The 16,958-nt window shown below is 55.9% G+C and overlaps 8 protein-coding genes across 8 annotated transcripts; 4 read left to right on the plus strand and 4 right to left on the minus strand.

Annotated features, from left to right (window-relative positions):
- Positions 1 to 22: 22 nt before the first annotated feature.
- Positions 23 to 1,857, minus strand: C8Q71DRAFT_790533 (uncharacterized protein). The gene is made up of 5 exons (XM_047925317.1): positions 1,649 to 1,857; positions 1,498 to 1,596; positions 910 to 1,446; positions 727 to 836; positions 23 to 673 (listed from the first exon to the last, which is right to left on the minus strand). Exons 1-5 carry the CDS (start codon positions 1,842 to 1,844, stop codon positions 131 to 133), a joined length of 1,485 nt encoding a protein of 494 aa, XP_047772978.1. The 5' UTR covers positions 1,845 to 1,857; the 3' UTR covers positions 23 to 130.
- Positions 1,858 to 2,461: 604 nt separating this feature from the next.
- Positions 2,462 to 3,406, plus strand: C8Q71DRAFT_407612 (uncharacterized protein). The gene is made up of 2 exons (XM_047918369.1): positions 2,462 to 2,637; positions 2,690 to 3,406. Exons 1-2 carry the CDS (start codon positions 2,571 to 2,573, stop codon positions 3,133 to 3,135), a joined length of 513 nt encoding a protein of 170 aa, XP_047772979.1. The 5' UTR covers positions 2,462 to 2,570; the 3' UTR covers positions 3,136 to 3,406.
- A 995-nt stretch (positions 3,407 to 4,401) lies between these two features.
- Positions 4,402 to 5,160, plus strand: C8Q71DRAFT_728095 (uncharacterized protein; the record flags this gene model as incomplete). The annotated part of the gene is made up of 2 exons (XM_047921917.1): positions 4,402 to 4,474; positions 4,529 to 5,160. 2 exons carry the CDS (start codon positions 4,402 to 4,404, stop codon positions 5,158 to 5,160), a joined length of 705 nt encoding a protein of 234 aa, XP_047772980.1.
- A 489-nt stretch (positions 5,161 to 5,649) lies between these two features.
- C8Q71DRAFT_863264 (uncharacterized protein) lies at positions 5,650 to 6,612 on the plus strand (the record flags this gene model as incomplete). Its single annotated transcript, XM_047928143.1, has 2 exons — positions 5,650 to 5,926; positions 5,981 to 6,612. The coding sequence occupies 2 exons, from the start codon at positions 5,650 to 5,652 to the stop codon at positions 6,610 to 6,612; spliced, it is 909 nt and encodes a 302-aa protein (XP_047772981.1).
- A 646-nt stretch (positions 6,613 to 7,258) lies between these two features.
- On the minus strand, positions 7,259 to 9,014 carry C8Q71DRAFT_863265 (uncharacterized protein; the record flags this gene model as incomplete). The annotated part of the gene is made up of 12 exons (XM_047928144.1): positions 7,259 to 7,293; positions 7,346 to 7,680; positions 7,731 to 7,762; positions 7,804 to 7,853; positions 7,915 to 7,943; positions 7,993 to 8,305; positions 8,359 to 8,401; positions 8,539 to 8,567; positions 8,618 to 8,631; positions 8,685 to 8,713; positions 8,761 to 8,814; positions 8,874 to 9,014. The coding sequence occupies 12 exons, from the start codon at positions 9,012 to 9,014 to the stop codon at positions 7,259 to 7,261; spliced, it is 1,104 nt and encodes a 367-aa protein (XP_047772982.1).
- A 661-nt stretch (positions 9,015 to 9,675) lies between these two features.
- Positions 9,676 to 10,651, plus strand: C8Q71DRAFT_408066 (uncharacterized protein). Its single transcript, XM_047918370.1, has 2 exons — positions 9,676 to 9,827; positions 9,885 to 10,651. Exons 1-2 carry the CDS (start codon positions 9,755 to 9,757, stop codon positions 10,508 to 10,510), a joined length of 699 nt encoding a protein of 232 aa, XP_047772983.1. The 5' UTR covers positions 9,676 to 9,754; the 3' UTR covers positions 10,511 to 10,651.
- Positions 10,652 to 10,675: 24 nt separating this feature from the next.
- On the minus strand, positions 10,676 to 12,180 carry C8Q71DRAFT_408069 (uncharacterized protein). Its single transcript, XM_047918371.1, has 2 exons — positions 11,238 to 12,180; positions 10,676 to 11,184 (listed from the first exon to the last, which is right to left on the minus strand). Exons 1-2 carry the CDS (start codon positions 12,002 to 12,004, stop codon positions 10,842 to 10,844), a joined length of 1,110 nt encoding a protein of 369 aa, XP_047772984.1. The 5' UTR covers positions 12,005 to 12,180; the 3' UTR covers positions 10,676 to 10,841.
- A 1,599-nt stretch (positions 12,181 to 13,779) lies between these two features.
- C8Q71DRAFT_911894 (uncharacterized protein) lies at positions 13,780 to 16,841 on the minus strand (the record flags this gene model as incomplete). The annotated part of the gene is made up of 8 exons (XM_047929153.1): positions 16,659 to 16,841; positions 16,492 to 16,600; positions 16,246 to 16,422; positions 15,888 to 16,192; positions 15,754 to 15,826; positions 15,499 to 15,684; positions 15,099 to 15,442; positions 13,780 to 14,393 (listed from the first exon to the last, which is right to left on the minus strand). The coding sequence occupies exons 1-8, from the start codon at positions 16,792 to 16,794 to the stop codon at positions 13,780 to 13,782; spliced, it is 1,944 nt and encodes a 647-aa protein (XP_047772985.1). The 5' UTR covers positions 16,795 to 16,841.
- Between the last annotated feature and the right edge of the window lie 117 nt (positions 16,842 to 16,958).

Raw genomic sequence — 16,958 nt, forward strand, 5'->3', positions numbered from 1 at the left:
TTATACCCTTCATGATGATTACCGAGTGCGTGGAAGCCGTGGAAGAGTGGCATAAGAATTGCATAAGTATGATGATGTACCGACGTCGGAGCTAAGCAGAAACAGATCACGGAACCCGATGCAAGCAAAGCTACACAGACTTTCTGCGACCCTGATGTCCAATGCGAGGTGTGGGCGTAGGAGTAGGAAGCTCGCCAGTGATCATCGCTGGCAGTGGCATCCTCATCTCGTTCGCGGGGGCGAGTGGCGCGTTCATCACGGAGGGATCCACAGAACCAGTCGGGGGCGTGTGCAGGCCGTCCTTCGACTCGTCCCCATCCGAAGTCGACGTCAAGGCGTGTTCGTCTCGCGCGGATTTTGGCACCTTGTCCGAGATCATCGAGGGAGCGGCCTCAGTGGCGGCAGCCTCCGTCTTCCCAGTGGTCGAGGTGCTATTGAGGACCTGCACCTTGACACGCCGCCCACCCCGCTGCTCGATTGCCTGCACTATCTCGCGGAACTCTTCTTCTCCTGACCCAGTCCCTGCGTAGCCCTCTATGTCCTTATAGCCTTTCGCTCCCCGAATCGAGGCACGGATGTCCTTGAGCTCCGAACGCGTTCTGTTGGTGCGCTTGCCTTCGAACATCCCAGCGCAATACTTGGTCAAGCCCCAGTAGATGCCAAGGTATTTGCCCTGAACGAACGTCTGGTTCAGTGACAAATGGGATGTGCGAATGGGATGCTTACCAGACGGAGGTATTGTGGTATGAACGTTCGCTCGAGGTCCACGAACGGTGTTGGTGAGAAGCAAGTTGGGTTGGCCTCAGCAGCGGTGGCGATCATACATGAATGTGCACCTGAGTGGCAACAAATGCCACATGGGCCAAGGCGTCGGTCTCGGCACTCCGCAGACAATGCATTGCGACGCACCTGTGATCCCTCGTATCCGGATGGCATCCTCATAACCTCCGCAATCGCCGTTTTCAATGACCGCTACGCCCCGGCCCATGCCCTCGACGAAGTCCACGATCTCGCGCAACCGGTCGATATGCGCAGGCTGCTGCTTGCGCTGGTTCCGCGTCCGACAATGCACTGTCAAGGCGCTCACGCCGGTATTGATGATGCGCTCGACGAGCTTGAGCGTGTCGTCTGAGGTGGGCAACAGGCGGATTTTTGCGGATATGGAGATCTCTGGGGGCATGGCTTCGCGGAGGGCGGTGAGGATGGCGCAGAGCAGGTCGGAGTTCGTCAGGAGCGCTGCGCCCATTCCCGCGTGAGTAGAGAAGGGCTTCGGGCACCCGCAGTTGAGGTCGAAGCCGGCGACGTCGTTCATGACCATCTTCGCTGCTTGGACGGCGGTCTCGGGGTCGGCGGAGCCAATTTGGTAGATGAGGTAGGGCTTCTCGACGGGGTGTGTCGTGAAGATGGCTCCCGACTTTCCCATGTACGAGACGACACCGGTGACCGCTACAGAAAGGAACTGAGGGGACAAGCCGCGAAGCGAAGCATACCACTCACGATCTACGACCCGCTCAGAGTGCAGGATCGCCTTGTCCACTGTCTCCGGACCCCATACCAACGACGCTCCGTGCTTCAGAGAGTACAGACGAGTAGGCACTGTTCACGGGTCAGACTACATGATATGTCAGAGCTATACAGACGGACGCACATGCGCCTGATCTGACCATCGGAGCGAGCATGAGGCCATCCTTGTAGTCCTCCGAGGTCAACGGCTCGAAATCCAGTCTTGGTCGCTTTGCGAGGCGGGGCGAGGCGGGGGCGGACGGTGAATGAGAGCGTCGCGACATGGCGAGTGGGAGTGGAGAGAAGAGCTTGCGTCGACCGAAAAGAGCGAGCAGGAGCATGTGAGTGAGCGGGTCCAGGAGTAGACTGCTTCAACTAAGGGGTCGAATACCGCTCGACTCCTGCGCGGAGTTACATAAGCACTTTGATCTCCGCAGCGCGCGTGTAAATCTCGTCGCGCGCGACGCGTCGCCGTCAGGCTCGACGCGTTCCCCTATACTATCCTCGCTTCGTCGCTCTCTACCCTTCATGTACCGTAGCCATCGATAATCAATGGAGACTCGGCTTTGCGCGGGGACGCTACACACTCATGTACACAATTCAGCTCACCCAAGGGTCTCGCGTTCTGCCGCAACATCGCCTCGAAGAGCCTCCCCTGGGACCCTCACGACTATTTGAACCTGAGGGCATTTGCAAGGCTCTCGACGGGATCGACGTCTTCGCCATAATACTAATGGGACCCGGCAAGACGGGCTTTCTCCTCATCTACGTGATTGTCGCTCAAGCCATCGCGAAGGATCCGGAGCACTGACTCACCGTGGTGAGGAGCTCACTGCTCGGAACGTCCGTGCGTTGATACGCGCAACGTCATTGGACATTTATGCGGACCGCCTGGCTGTACGGCTGCCGGGCGGATATTCAGCGCATGCCGGCGTTGGCCATCGCGCTCATAGGTGCGCTCACCATAAACATTGCGCTGATGCATTGGTGGCACTAACCTTGATGCTTCAGGGAACCCCTCTGAGTGACTCGTGCTCGATGAGTTCTCCACGGGTATTGACGCTAAGATGAAACGTGAGATGTGGGGTACACTCAGGACAGTCGCAGTGGACAAGGCTATTGTCATCACGCTACGTGAGTGCCTGTGTGGTCGTGCGTCAGTTTGTTACTGACAGCGTCGCTGCAGACTCCATGGAGGAAGCGTCCGCACGGGCTAAAAAGGTCGGCATATTGGCGAAGAAGATGTTAGGTGAGTCTGCATGGTGGCCATCCACAAGAAGACTGAGGTCGTGTTTGCTACAGCTGTGGGCACAAACGATGCACTGGCCCAACGGTATGCCACCTACGAGGTGCAGTTCTGTTGCCCGACGTCGTCCGCGCACAGGAGCTCATGCCACAAATTCCCGGAGTGCGCATGGCAGACGACGTCGCAACGCGCATCGAAGTGCGGCTCGAGACAGACATGTCCCTTGCGCGACTCTTCGGATTACTCCCATCGCAAGAGGACTTCGCGCGGAGTTCACCGTAGAAAGAGCGGGACTGGAGAGCGTGTTCTTGAAGGTCATCCGAGAGAACGATGTGCTCAATGAGGACCGCTCGACGCCTAGGCAGAGGTGGCGGAGGACTTGCTGATAGTGGTCAGCCATTGTCTTGCTCGAAGCCGTGGCTCTCGTGAAAGCTACGTCGGTACTGTCACGGTCTCAGACTAACTTAACAAGTGCAAGCCAGCCGAGTTGGATAGTCGGCTTCCGCACGAGTCGACAACCGGGTCGCACGGGTAATCCTCGCATAGTGTAAGGTTGACGAGATGGATGAGATATGTGAATACCCTGAGACCGACATGGCCATGTAATTATCGCACCTGCAGTACTTAGCAGGCTAGTAGTGGCCGATTATATCTTAGATGGATCTATTACCAGCCACCGGCAGTCCGGCCATAGCCACCGGCAGCTCTGCCGTAGCCATCGGCATTGCTCGGCCATCACAAAATGCGTCCTCCAGGCTCCAGGAGTCGAACAGTGTTGCGGGCGCGTTTTGAAGCAGACCCTAGACGACCGCCCTCCTCCCCTCATATTAATAAAGGTCGTCCTAGTGGGCTGCCTACGGGAGACTAGTCCAGGAGCGGGTCGTTGGTCGAGTCAATTTTTGATTGGTTTGCTCAAGGGGCGTCCATCAGCGACGATTCATGACATTAACCAAGGTTTGCTCCTCTTCTTCAGCAGCGATCTTCCTCCTCTAGCCTGACTCGCGGATCCCTGGCATGTCTCGACGCGACGAATGCGAACGACTTGCTGAACAGTAGCAAGCAATTTATGGTGGACTGGACGCATTGCGAGGAAAGGCAGTGGGTGTTCCAGCGAAGCGCTTTCACGACCTACTTCACACTCTCACCGCCTCTGACCTCGACCATTCGCTGCGCTCTCTGGCTAGACGACGGGCTTGTCACGACAAGTTATTTTCCTGGAATGCACGCCTGGAATGCACGCCTTGCGATGGCGAATTCGAAGCTTGACGAAGTGTAAGCCATGTGAGTGACCATGAATCATGCTGCCAGTGCTACAACGGCCGCATCATACAAGTACTCCCTGTATATAGGCCGCATCTCCTACAGGGACACACACAGTCAAAAAGCAGGCTGTGTACCTGCGCCCTGTCTTTTGGGCTTGGGGCTACCAAAGGTGTTCTAGGCGCTGTCCTTCCCACTGAGCGCCGACCGCTCGAATCGCGGATGGCCTCGGTGGACACGAGACCGGTCTCAGCACCATCTAGAATGCTCGTGCAATGCTTGACGTATGCACTGCACATGTATGACGGTGGAAGGATAAAAGTCGAACAGTGAAGTGATGCCAGTCCCTACATCTGTACGTCCCCTCAAACCCGTCGCTCTACTCCTCGCCCATGGTGTCAGCTCCGCGTTGGCTCGCCGCCCTCACAACGGCCCTCGGGCTCCCTGAGAACAAAGGCCAGATAAGTGCGCGACCTCCGAATCTGTTACATGTGCCATGATTGACTGATGTCCGAGCAGTGTATCAGCTTGCATCGGTCGATGCGAATGGCAATCCTCATGTTCGCACCATAGGCCACCGCGGATTCATAGAGCCCGAGGGGTCGCCTAACCTTCCTCTTCTGATGTGCGCGACCGACATACGGACCCCCAAGGTCACACAGATCCTCACAAACCCACACGTAGAGCTCATCTGGTGGCTGTCGGGCTCGATGGAGCAGTTCCGACTCACCGGCGTCGTTCGGCTGGTACCCCCTCCCGATGCTCAGCTTCCCGACCTGCCTGTGCAGTCTACGGAGGCGTCGTTGGCGTTCCAGAAGATGGATGCGCAGGGCTTTGAGTGGGAGAAGAAACGTGTCGAGACGTACGACGTGCAACCACCCTTCTTGAGGGCAGGCTTCGCCCGCCCGCCTCCCGGGGCGATCATCGAGAACTACGATGTCGGGAAGAGCTGGCCGGGTATAGTACCGAGGGCAGAGGATGCGCAGAATGAGGAGGAGAAGCAGGCTTATGAGAGGGGATTGCGCACCTTCGCCCTGATGTTCTTCGACCCCGTGGAGGTGGACTGGGTCCAGTTGAAGGAGAGGCCCAATCGGAGGACGAAGTTCATCAGGAAGGGAGAGGAGTGGTCGGAGTACATCGCTGTACCGTGATGTGCAGAGGTTTGTCTCAATCGCGGTGTGTACCCGCAACTGAGGCATATCTATGTAGTCAACGGGATGATTGTCAGATGTGTACTGTTGTTCTGTAATTCTCCACTCCTTGCAATGAAGCTTTGAAGACTCGTTCACCTGCTGGCTGCCCATGTCGTGCACTTCCATACGCATGTCCGATATGTATCTTCTACCGATAATGCTGGACTCCTGTATTCGCCACGCCCACGCCACAGTCCTTCAAGTACATAGATATGTAGCCTCCTAGGACCACACGCAGCCTCTGCGCAAGCCATTGACATCGCCTCCGACATGATGGTCGTCATTCCTACGTTATATTTAAACGGCCTTTACTAACCTAGTGTTCGCTCATCAACGGGAGAAATGGCTCGGCCGGAGGACCTGAACAGCGCTTTGCAAGTTTCACCCAGTACGTGATATCACGGTTTCATTGATCTGGAAAGCGTCCGTCTCAAGGCCGTCTCAAGCATGAGCATGTCTTCTCAAGACGCCGTGCATTGTCTCGGTCATTTGCTGCTCCCTACACCCCCGGGTATCTCGGAGCTCTACGCGAGACAGGCTGTATATAGGGCCATCGCAGCCATGGACCGCCTAATCCGCAGCCTCATACGACGAGAACAACCCATTAGCAAGAAACGACTCATCGACCAATTCCCAGAGATGTCTATGCCTGGGGCTCCGCGATGGCAGACTGCATTGACACGCTCTCTAGGCCTACTTGAGAACAACAAGGAGTATAATAGCGGTCCGTCCATCTGCGTCTCTTGGGAAGGGTCAATCACTGAGTCGATGTCTACAGGAGTCCAGATGGCCACTCTGGACGACGAAGGCGTCCCACGCGTCCGTACTCTCGGGTCCAGAGGACTGTTGCACCCCAAGGGCTGCCCCAACCTGCCCGTATTCGTGTTCTCAACGGACGTGCGAATGGAGAAGGCCCCGCAGATGCGGAAGCATCCGCACGTCGAGTTCGTCTGGTGGTTCCGCGGCTCGAGCGAGCAGTATCGCTTCTCCGGCGTCGCACGCGTCATCACTTCGCCCGACGTCGACCTGGGTCCCGCCGGGCCGATCCAGGAGGACACCCTCGCGTTGAACAAGCTGGGTGAGCAGGGCTTCGATTGGGAGAAGAAGATGGGCGAACTCTACGACGAGGGCGACGACAACGGGCTCCGCGCGAGCTTGAACCGCCCTCCGCCCGGGACGCGCATCCCGACGTACGAGACGGCCAAGGAGTGGGTGCCAGAGGTGCCGAGGCTGGGGCACGCGAAGGACGACGCGGACCGGCAGCGCCAGGAGGAGGGGCTGCGGAATTACGCGCTTCTCCTCGTTGAACCCTTCGAAGTGGACTGGTGCGAACTCGCGCTGAGCCCGCACCAGAGGACGAAGTTCAGGAGGAAAGGCGACGCATGGGAGGAATGGCCAGTTGTACCGTGACGATATAGGATGCCGTTAAGTTAGAGTTGCTGGAGATGCATGCGCATGCGGGGCAACTTAAGTTGCGAAGAGAACTTACCTCGTACTTACTACTTATGTAAGTAGCCGAAACCGCTTATCCAGCCGGGCCAGCCACGGCGTGTGGGGTTGTTCAAAATACACCTAGCAGAATACATCATCCAAGGGATCTCTTCATGTCCCTGTGGCAGTGGAAGGATGACGTGAGGAAGCCGGAAAACGAAGATCAATTGTTGTCGTGAAGAACTCAGCAGCTGAAGGGCATTGGTACCATCCCGATCTTCCTCAGCGCTGCCTCACTCGAGGTTGCGAGTGATGTGGTGACAGTGAGGCCATCTGTCCCACGCAGAAATCTCCGGCAGGGAGTCAAGCGAATGGCACAAGTTAACCCAAATCACCGCACCACCGACCAAACATGATGCATGATGTTCGATTGGCCAACGGCCTTGAATACCGAAGGCGGGTCAAATGCGGTGCGGCACGCATCGTACGCACCATCCTGTCGTAACCAGCTTGCACACACTCCGACATGCGGAACAACGCATACATCTGTCATGGCCGACATCGTCCAGCATCAGGCTCGCGGTCACCCTCTCCAGCCGTGATGGATGCACCAATCGTCGAATCATCATATGAACACCGTCTTGGGTGATCGAGGGTAAACTGACGTGCTCCGCGTCAGTTAGTTCCGGAAGCACAGGAACGCACCACCTACCAAGCTGAGTGACCCTGAACGATGGTCTGCTGGACCTAGCAGCAGTGCTTGGTACCGGCAGCGAAATATCGTCGTACATCCCCACCTGGGTTGTGTAGAACCCAGGTGTGCTCGACCGGCCAGAGTGTTCCAGTTCATCCATGTCATACGAGTCTTCCTCGATGGTATTGATCTCAACAACGATCTCGCCGTCGTAGGCACCCCGCTTCCACGTGATGCGACTGAGCTCTGCAGTGCTGAGCAAGGTATCGGGGTCCATGGATAGTTGCGATGCGAGCGAGCGGATGCTGAGGATGAGTCGGGAGACGGAGACAGAGGAAACGGCGAGGAGGAAGCTATAGCGCAGACGTCAGCAATGACAGGACGGCAGGCAACGGCTACCCACTTGGAGAACACGGCCGTATACAAGAGCTGAGTCTGCCGGTTAGAAGCGTCAAGGAAAGATATCTTGGACATACCGATACGTCTCCTTTTTGGATTGAACCGATAGTGGTGAACGCGGCCCCGACTTCAACGTTCACGACGATCATAACTTAACATGAGGCAGAGAAGCGCAGCGGAGGACATACCGAAGAACGCGAAATAAAACACACAGCCGCTGCGACGTCGTTAGAACTTGTAGGAGAAGAGCTACATTCGTCGCGTACTCTCTGACAAGTCGGCCCATCACTTGCGAATATCTCCCTTGTCTGCGAAGGTTGACCACTGGCCACATGGTAGCGACGAAGAGGATGGTCTGCGTGACAAGGTAGGGAAGGAAAATCGTCCAAACACCCGTGATAGGTGGTGCGGGACATCCTCGGAATGGCAGGGACACATCGACTTCGAAGTGGACGGATGGGAGGATGGCGGCAAATTCGCGGGCGGAGATGACGATCGACGCCAAGAAAACGCCTAGGACGAACACTCGAGCAAGGAGCCTCCCGGAATATATGTACCACACCCTTACGACAATGATCGCTGCGAGACACATCTTTGAGCGCCATGGCATACCAGAACGGGTGCGAACGGACCTTGGACGACAGTTATGCCGATGTAATCGGTAACAAATGTCGCCTGAAGTGCACGAGAACAGCTATGGGGGCCCGATATGAGACTGCATGACGTTTGTTTGTGCGGATGGCATTGCTCACAACTGCAGACGCCATATCAGAATAGATCAGTTGAAGGTTCAATAATCACATCTGACGAACCTCGGCGGATAGGTCTGTTCCAAAGAGACCTAGTCCAACTCTCAGGAATTGGGAAGTACAACACCACATTGCGACTCACAGATTAAGACCAGTCTGTTTCCACAGTTAGATGCGAAGCGGAGACATACAAATTTGACCCTACTTACATGAGTACTACTGGAGAGAAGTAGCGGTTCTGTCGAGGAGTCGGTGACGAGGAGAGGGCGAAGATAAAACACTCACCCAGAAGAACAAGGCTCTTGATATTGACCAGGGCCCAGCCCAGAAATATTCAATCTATTGCTCGCGTAGTAGGATGATCCAAACCGGGAAGGCGCCGGTCAAGGGATACTCACCTCGTCCTCGAGGGTGAGAAGGTAGTCGTATACAATCCATATGAACCCTGCAAGTGCAAGAAGACGGGCATAGAAACCACCCTCATAGTATGGAATCCAGGCAGCAGGGATGAGGATCGTGAGCTGGCTCGCCTGCGACATTACACATGCTCTTGAGGTTAAAAGAGCAGAGAACTCAGTGAAAGCGGCTTTGAGAGGACAAGGGAATCGTGCAGAGGCACGCATATAAATTGCAGCGTCTACAGCGGAACTCGTGAAGGCAAATCGAAGCTGTTCGTAAGGCCGTCAAAATCGACGGTTCTCGGTGATATGCCATACCAAGAGCACGCATGACAGATGTGATGCGAATAGCGTCTTTGCAGGCTGCCTCATGGAGCACTCGGCAAGCTGTTGTGACGCACGCAGCCAACGTCAATATCTCAATCATGGATGAACACTACCGTATGCACAAAAAGTCAAAAATCGCATTCATACGTGAAGACCAGACTCACCCTGGATACGCGCGCGTCCTCCTTGTGAGTCAGCACGAGACTCGAATCAAAGGCTGTTGGACAGCGTGAGCTGGACGGAAGGTTTGAAGTTATGTAACAAGTCAACAGTTGGGTCCTACTTGCTTGCGGAATCCATTTGGTGTAGATTGAGATATGAATGCGTCAAATATGACAGCCCCAGATGCGAATCTGCGGAGACGACAGTATGACTTGGTGGCCGGCCATGTAATCGAAGACAAGACCAACTTCGGTTGCAAGCGCCCACACCAGTTGCTCGGCTTTCGCCGTGGCGTGGAGAGAAGGCCAAATAAGGCAAAGCGGACTAGGTTCGTTCAAGTCCACTCGCTATCTAACGCATCACATCTCCTTCCACCACCCAAAGGTGCCGTTATGGCTTCGACGCCTCGTTGGAGAGCAGCTCTTACAAAGGCTCTCAACCTTCCCGAGAATAAGTACCAGAATGGTATGCCCATCACCGTTCCCGTATTGGGCTTGCACTGATCATGATAACCTATTCCAGTCTACCAACTCGCGACTGTCGATGCGAACGACGATCCCCGCTCGCGCACGGTCGTGCATCGCGACATCCTGAGCCCAGAAGGATATCAGAATCTTCCTATCCTCTTGACCACCACGGACGTCCGGACCCCGAAGGTGTCGCAAATACGCGGTCACCCTCGCGTTGAGATTACCTGGTGGATGGGCGGCTCGCAGGACCAATGGCGCATCTACGGTCCTGTTCGCCTCGTTCCGTCACCGGACGTCAAGATAGACTCTAGAAGCGCCTCGCAGCCTTCTCTGGCACTCGACCGCATGGACGAGCAGGGCTTCGACTGGGAGAAGAAGCGCTTGGACGTGTTCGACGGCATGAGCGCGCACATGAAGGCCAGCTGGTGCCGCCCGCCTCCCGGTAGCACCATCAAGTCCTATGACGAAGCGAAGAAGTGGCCCCAGACCGTACCGAAGCTCGGCGAGGCCGAGACAGATGAAGACAAACGCAACCAAGAGCAGGCCCTACGGAACTTCGCTCTCGTCCTCGTCGAGGCGGTGGAGGTCGACTGGGTTCAGCTGGCCGAGAAGCCAAACCAGCGGACTCGATTCACGCGGAACGGAGAGGAGTGGAAGGAGGAGATCATAGTTCCGTAACGCTTCAGACGGCGCGTCGTCTTTATTCATCATACATGTATAGTCTCATCAGGAAGGCACCTCTGTGTCTGGGTGCAGCGTCTTTGTATTCAGAAATCTGTACCAGTAAATGATTGTAAACGATTCGGGAAATACCCCTTGACCGCTGTCAATATATTCCCAGACGTTGCTACCCGTCATGAATGGGTGGGCCGCTCTACGATCACGAGTGCCAGTGTCATATTCACTAGGAAGGTTGAAGTGATGTGACGTAGAGGAGATGCAAAACTCTGCATCTGCACTATGTCACATTACATCATGCGTAGCTCTCTGCGAATGGCACCACTCTCCGTCATTCCTCCTCCTCGGATTCCTCTACGTCCCCGCCGTCTCCGTCAGAGTCTTCAGCCGGATTGTCATTGTTGCCCCGCTCGGCAGCCTTCTTGGCGATGTGATTCGCCAGATCCTCCTCGAACTGCCGCTGTCGATCGGCGATCAGCATGTCAATGGTTTCGAAGAATCGGCCGTCCGTCCATCGTGAGTCGCTCTCCAGAGCCTGGGGCCGCATTTTCTGCTTGCGTCCGTGCAGTGTAATCGTCTGCAGGTCGTCCGGGGGAGGCATCCCGGTTTTCTTTCTTTGCCTAGCCACCCGCTGGCGTTGGTTCGTGAACCAGTGGCCGATCTTGTCGTAGTTGCTATGAACTTGTGAGCACGTATTTATGCGGTGGAGATAAGAAGTACGACTCACTAATACAACTTGATGGCCAACATCGCCCTCCAGAAGCTTTCGGGGTAAGGCGTGACGTTGTCGTATACCCAGGTCAAGATATGGACCTGGTAAGCCGACGCCGGAGACTTGCGTCCCGGTACTTCGTTCATATCCTCGCCCGTTACCCTATCCTTTCCGATCCACTTCGCCTGCTCGATGTAGTACTCACGGAGGGCGGGGCCACCCTTGGGCCGAACAACCTCCATTTCAGGCTCTTCAGAATGCTGTCTCTTGTGGGAGGGTTCCGGTTCATCTTCCATGGCCTCGGCTTTCCGCTTTGATTGTCGTCTCGGCGAGCTCGAACCTGCCTCTGAAGAGGAGTCGCTCCCCGCATCGCTCTCCGTACATGCTACAGGTGAGCTAGGAGTTTGCGCCACTTCCACCATCTCATACGCGTCGGTAGTTGGGCGCACGGTCGACGTTACGGGGGCGCGTTCACGAGACGGTCCGGCGATGGCCTCCGTGGCGCTGGCGAAGTTGGGCCCTAGACGGGCCGGGGGCTCCACCGATTGTCGAGTCGCGTTGGACGACTGAGACGGGCCTGCAATACTGCCAGCCTCCGCTGCTGCGGCTCTATGCGGTATAGCACAGCCTGCCATCGACAGTAGAGCCGCGATCGCGTCTTGCTCCGCGGGCGGCCTGGCATGGATGGGAGGCGGCGGGCTGGAATAGTGTGACGATTGCGCACTCCATTCAGACGGCTGAAGCGCAGGATGAGGTTCCCATGAGGACACAGCAGCGAGCATGTTGGTGATGTTTGAGAGATTATGTGAGCGGTGTGGGCGGATGCGGAGCGGGTTGCGTAGACGAGGGGCAGCACATAGCGCACAGAGCCAATATATACTGTACCTGCAATGTGTGGCCCTTTGTTGCACGTTCCAAACGCGAAGCACAATGGCCTGAATTTCATAGTCCGACCGGCGTGGTGCACAAAGCAAGTGGCACCAGTGGCGGTGGCCACCAAGTACGGGCCATGTCTGCCGATTCGTTGGGTGCCACCTCGACGACAAAGCAGGGATCGGACCGATTGGCTCGGGCTACATACGTGCCAAGCAAGGCATGTGAGGACGCCAAGAGAAGGGCCTACTGGGTGAGTCATGGTATTTGAGGGCACTTTGGCCTATGCAGGCCATGAGCTAAATGCAAAGCGTCACTCACCTCGCAATTAGTCGTGTCAAAGCAGCCGTCATTGTGCGCATGCCCACATATTTTGGCGGTCTGGTTGCTGTTATGGGGACACGTCTATATTCGACGACATTATATGACATACGCCTTCATGTATACTACGCGGATTGGTCGCGGTTGATTTGCGCCACACGCACCGTTTCCCGCGTCTAGTAGGGCGCTCAACCTCGCTCCCCGCCACCGGCGCGTTTCATGTTTTAAACCTCCTTTGCCTAGCTTTCTACAGGTGTGGGCTGTGAGCATGGCAGGAAAATTTTAGCACTCACTCAGAATTTCATAAAGATGCATGTGAGGACACCCAAAGGCCTACGAAGGCCGAGGGAGACTCTTTCTGAGGAGAGCAAATAGAGCCAAACATGTGCAATGCACGGTCACGCTTGTCACGGCCAAAGCTCTCCCCGGTGGCTGGGCACATGCTTTGACCTCGTACATTGACCTCTCATTCAACGCCAACAATCATGTGTATTGAGAGTCTTTTTAATTGTACATTGATGTTGCATTGATGTCATATTTGCGGCAATCCACAATTACTGTGAAGACCGCATCACAGTGGCTCGCCAGCCTCTTAGCGCCCGTGACCTCCGAGAGGGACTCATCGAATTAATCCGCACACTGCGAGTATGCAGCTGGACATGGGCAAACAGAGACCTATACACCTTCCATTGCGTTTCTAGGTGCTTAAGTATCTCCTACTAACTCGCGAGAAGGCCGTGGCGTTCAATTCGAACCGCTTTGGCCCTCTCAGTCGTGTGAAGAGCGTAGCGCTAGCGCGCATGCAACGCACAATTGAACCGCGACCAATCCGCGTACGTTATTCATGATCCCTCGCGTCTATGGTACGCCGGAAGGCCACAGTTCAAATGTGGCGCGGCTCGGCGCCACCCGCGCGTGACTTAGCGCTGGCTCCCTTCTCCTCCTCCAGCGGCGTCCAGCCTCCCCCTCTCTCGCCCCGAGTCCCCATCGCTGACCTCCAGTACGTGCGTACAGCGTGCCATTCGCCACCGCGCTCTCCAAGATAGCACGGCGCGCAGCCGCAACGAGATCTAGCGACACGTCAAGAGTGTCACTGAAGTCTGAAGATACGCAGGAGATGGGCCGCACGAGGGGCTAGCAGTGCGTGAGCACTACTGGTGAGTACGCCTCTGCTTGTCATATGGATCAATAGATAATACCGACAAGTGAAGCCTCACCAAGGACGACCCTACAAACCTGGTTGAATGCAAGGGAGACAGCTCCGGTGCGCGTGTGCGCGACGAGCTCGAGCGTGGCGCAGATCACTCAAGATGCCGCCCGCTAGCATGGTTAGCATGAATTGCCTGCACTCGGATACGTCTCATCATGCGCCACCATGCCATACAGGCGCGACGAGGGACAGCGTGCCGTATACCGATGAGTCAAGTCCAAGTACGGCGCGACGTGGTATGACGAGGAGAACCGCGCGATGAGCAAGAGCTCGCCTGGTCCAGCGCAGTGCGCGAGAGCATACTAGCCCGCCCTTCCTCCATTCACTGCCTGCGCCCTCTGTCGGCGTCGCTGCGGGCGAGTACGTCGGGATCATCCACACGTCCGTACTGTCCCAGACCACTCCTGCGGAGCCTTCGCCCGGCTCGGGCGGGACAACGTGCACGGCCTCCCGTAGGAACTCGCCCGCCTCGCGCAGGAACACCTCGCCGCCGCCCTGGACCTGCTTGAAGAGGCCCTCGCCGCGCTGGAGGAGTTCGCCGGCCTGGACACACTGGAGGAGCTCGCCGCTCTGCCCCTGCACGCGCTGGAGGAGCTCCTCGGACGAACCCTGCACGCGCGCGAGCTCGCCCGCGATCGTGCTCCGCAGGGCGGCGAAGTCGGCTGCGGAGAGGGACGTCGCGCGGGCGTGCTTGAGCAACTCGGGGGGCTTCTCTTGCACGGAGGCGACGAGGTTGGGCGGGAGCGTTGCTTGGAGGCGGGCTGACTCTAGGCCCTAGCTCAACACGCATAGGCCCCTCGAGTATGAGCATGCCATACCCCAACACAAGGAAGAACCAGGCCGCCGAACATTGTGGCCTAACCCTCCAAGGAAGACTGCACAGAGTAATGGCCCGGCAGACCCCAATCCAACGTGCATAGGCCCGTCGAGGGCGAGCGCGTCGCACCCTAATTCGAGAAGGATCCAGGCCGCCGAGCAATAATCTGACGAACGGCCGATGCACCAGCAAATTGGGCCCGCAATGCGTGAGTGTGACGGGATGACGAGCTCAACAGGTATCGTAGATCGACGAGCATGCCGAGCAAGCACTCACGCAGCAGTGCCCAACGAACAGAACCAGGATGTGCATCGGCCTGCCGCGGCGGGGCGACTGCTCGCACGAGCTTGCACTCATATTGTCTAATACTTTTTTGTATGTCAGTATCAATCAGTAGGAATCGAAATATATACAGTTGATTGACTTCATTTCTTGCATCTTTGCTGAGTTGTCCGACGAGCTGGGTAATCTGACGGGCTACTGTATGACGGACCCGACTTCTGAATCGCCTGAAATTGCCGTCAGACAGAGTGCGCAATTTCCCAATGGAGCATGATATTATGATTGAGCGAGGCATAACACAAAGACAGCATGATCGGTGTGCACGGTTGAGCCTACAGTACGCACTACTAGTACTTCAACATTGGCTCCATACGACTGAAGACCTCCCAAGCAGTATCTTTGTTGAGCCGTGGGCACCCAAGTGAGCTGTAGGCCTGCTCAGCAGACGTTGCAAACTCGTGGTCAACCCAACTGAATGCTTCGTCACGGGATATGGGCAGCCGTTCGCGACGCATGGCTTCCACAGCATCCCGGGGCACAGGTATACTGATCCGCACATGTCCGTAGTCCTCCGGTGCAATCCAGAGGTCAGTAGGTGTCGTTCCTGATGGCATGAGTTTGTCACGTTGAACCCGGAGCTTATGCATGTTCCAATAGTCGCGGAAGTCGGTTAGCTCCCGTTGGACAATTTGCGGCCATATCCAGTAGAAGAGACATCTGAAGAGGAATTCGATCGTGAATGAGCACGCAAATGCAATGGCTTGAGCACTCACTCATGTAATTCGTTATTGACGTGGAAAATGCCATCCTCCTTACCTCGTACGATTGCAGCATACAGGTTGCGGCCAGTATGCTGGCGAAATGCATGCCAGAAGCTCTCGATTGGGGTATTATGGACACTCTTCATTGCGTGGCATGGAGGATATGTTGTCGTGTCAATTTCTGGAGCATACACTTCACTATAGTGAAGTGCATGGCCGTGTAATTAGCTCGACGTCGCAATCATGTGATAGAGGAACACATCGTACCGGAACGCTGTCTGCATAGCATAGAGCTCGCCAGTCTCGGAGCCTTTGTCAAACGTGAGTTGCAACGGAATACCTGGTACGAATGTAATGTGTGAGCTCAAGAATGGGCAGGACTGTATAAAGGCAGCACGTACATCCGAGCTCACTGACCCAGTCACAGTACGTATGTCCAACAACGTCTGCCTTCCGATTGTTCGGAATAATGACGAGCTGGATACATACACTTGAACACTTGTCCTTGTAACCGTAGATAGGCAGTGCGACACCACCCATTTGCAGCGCTAATGCGCCGAGCTTGTCATGCCCGTCACAATGCACTTCGTACATTGGCCCAAGCGCGACTAGCCTTCCTCGCGGAATTGCTTGAGGCTTCCGCCCTGGATAGCGGGCCGCAGCACCGTCTGGGTCATTTGTTCGCACAACCTCTCGGATGACACTCCTGATTGGGAGTAAGCAAATTTGACAGAATCTACACAGCTGGCTATCACTCGCCGTGGTAACGGTGTGCCAGAAATTGCAAGGTGTGTTTGCATAGCACCAATGCCACGCCGTCCCGATGAATCCTCGGACATCTCGTTCAGAACGAGCTGTGTTGCGGCCACACCTTTTGGAGCCTTCCGCGACGAAGGAATTCCAAAATGCTTGTTCAGATTCTTCAACAGCGTTAGACTGTATGTCATGTCAGCAAGTAATGACAAGTCACACGGACATACAGTAAGTATAGGCTGCACAGCTCACCCAATATCCAGTTGTAATTCATGGCCCAACCGCTTGATACGACGCGGGAGTGGAAGACGTTCTTGCGAATAACGATAGAGCGCAGCCTTCAAAATCTCTTCATCTGGCCCTGCATTCTTGAGTCAGAAACAGCGACATGGTATTCAAGAGAAGTAGGAAGATCATGCCTAGTACGAGTGGGATCATACAGAGGACATTGAGAAGACTTACAATCACCGTTGTCGCGACCGTTCTTCCCAGAGTGGTTGTTACTGGTTGAAGGCTTGTCTTTGAGTAAGGGATTCCGAGCCATGATGACTGCATGAGAGTGGCTATTGCCCGAGTTCGTAACGCCAGCAGCGAGTGCAAGATGTCACTTTGGCGCCCATTTGTAGGCCACAACCACAAGCGGCGGTGCGCCGGGTGCGGTGGCACGGTCCCCGTGCCTGTTGCGGCTTGCCAGCAGCCAGCTAGCCACCGCCGACTGA

This window comes from Rhodofomes roseus (genome assembly GCF_022264815.1).
Source record: "Rhodofomes roseus strain CIRM-BRFM 1785 chromosome Unknown C8Q71scaffold_38, whole genome shotgun sequence".
Taxonomy (NCBI): domain Eukaryota; kingdom Fungi; phylum Basidiomycota; class Agaricomycetes; order Polyporales; family Fomitopsidaceae; genus Rhodofomes; species Rhodofomes roseus.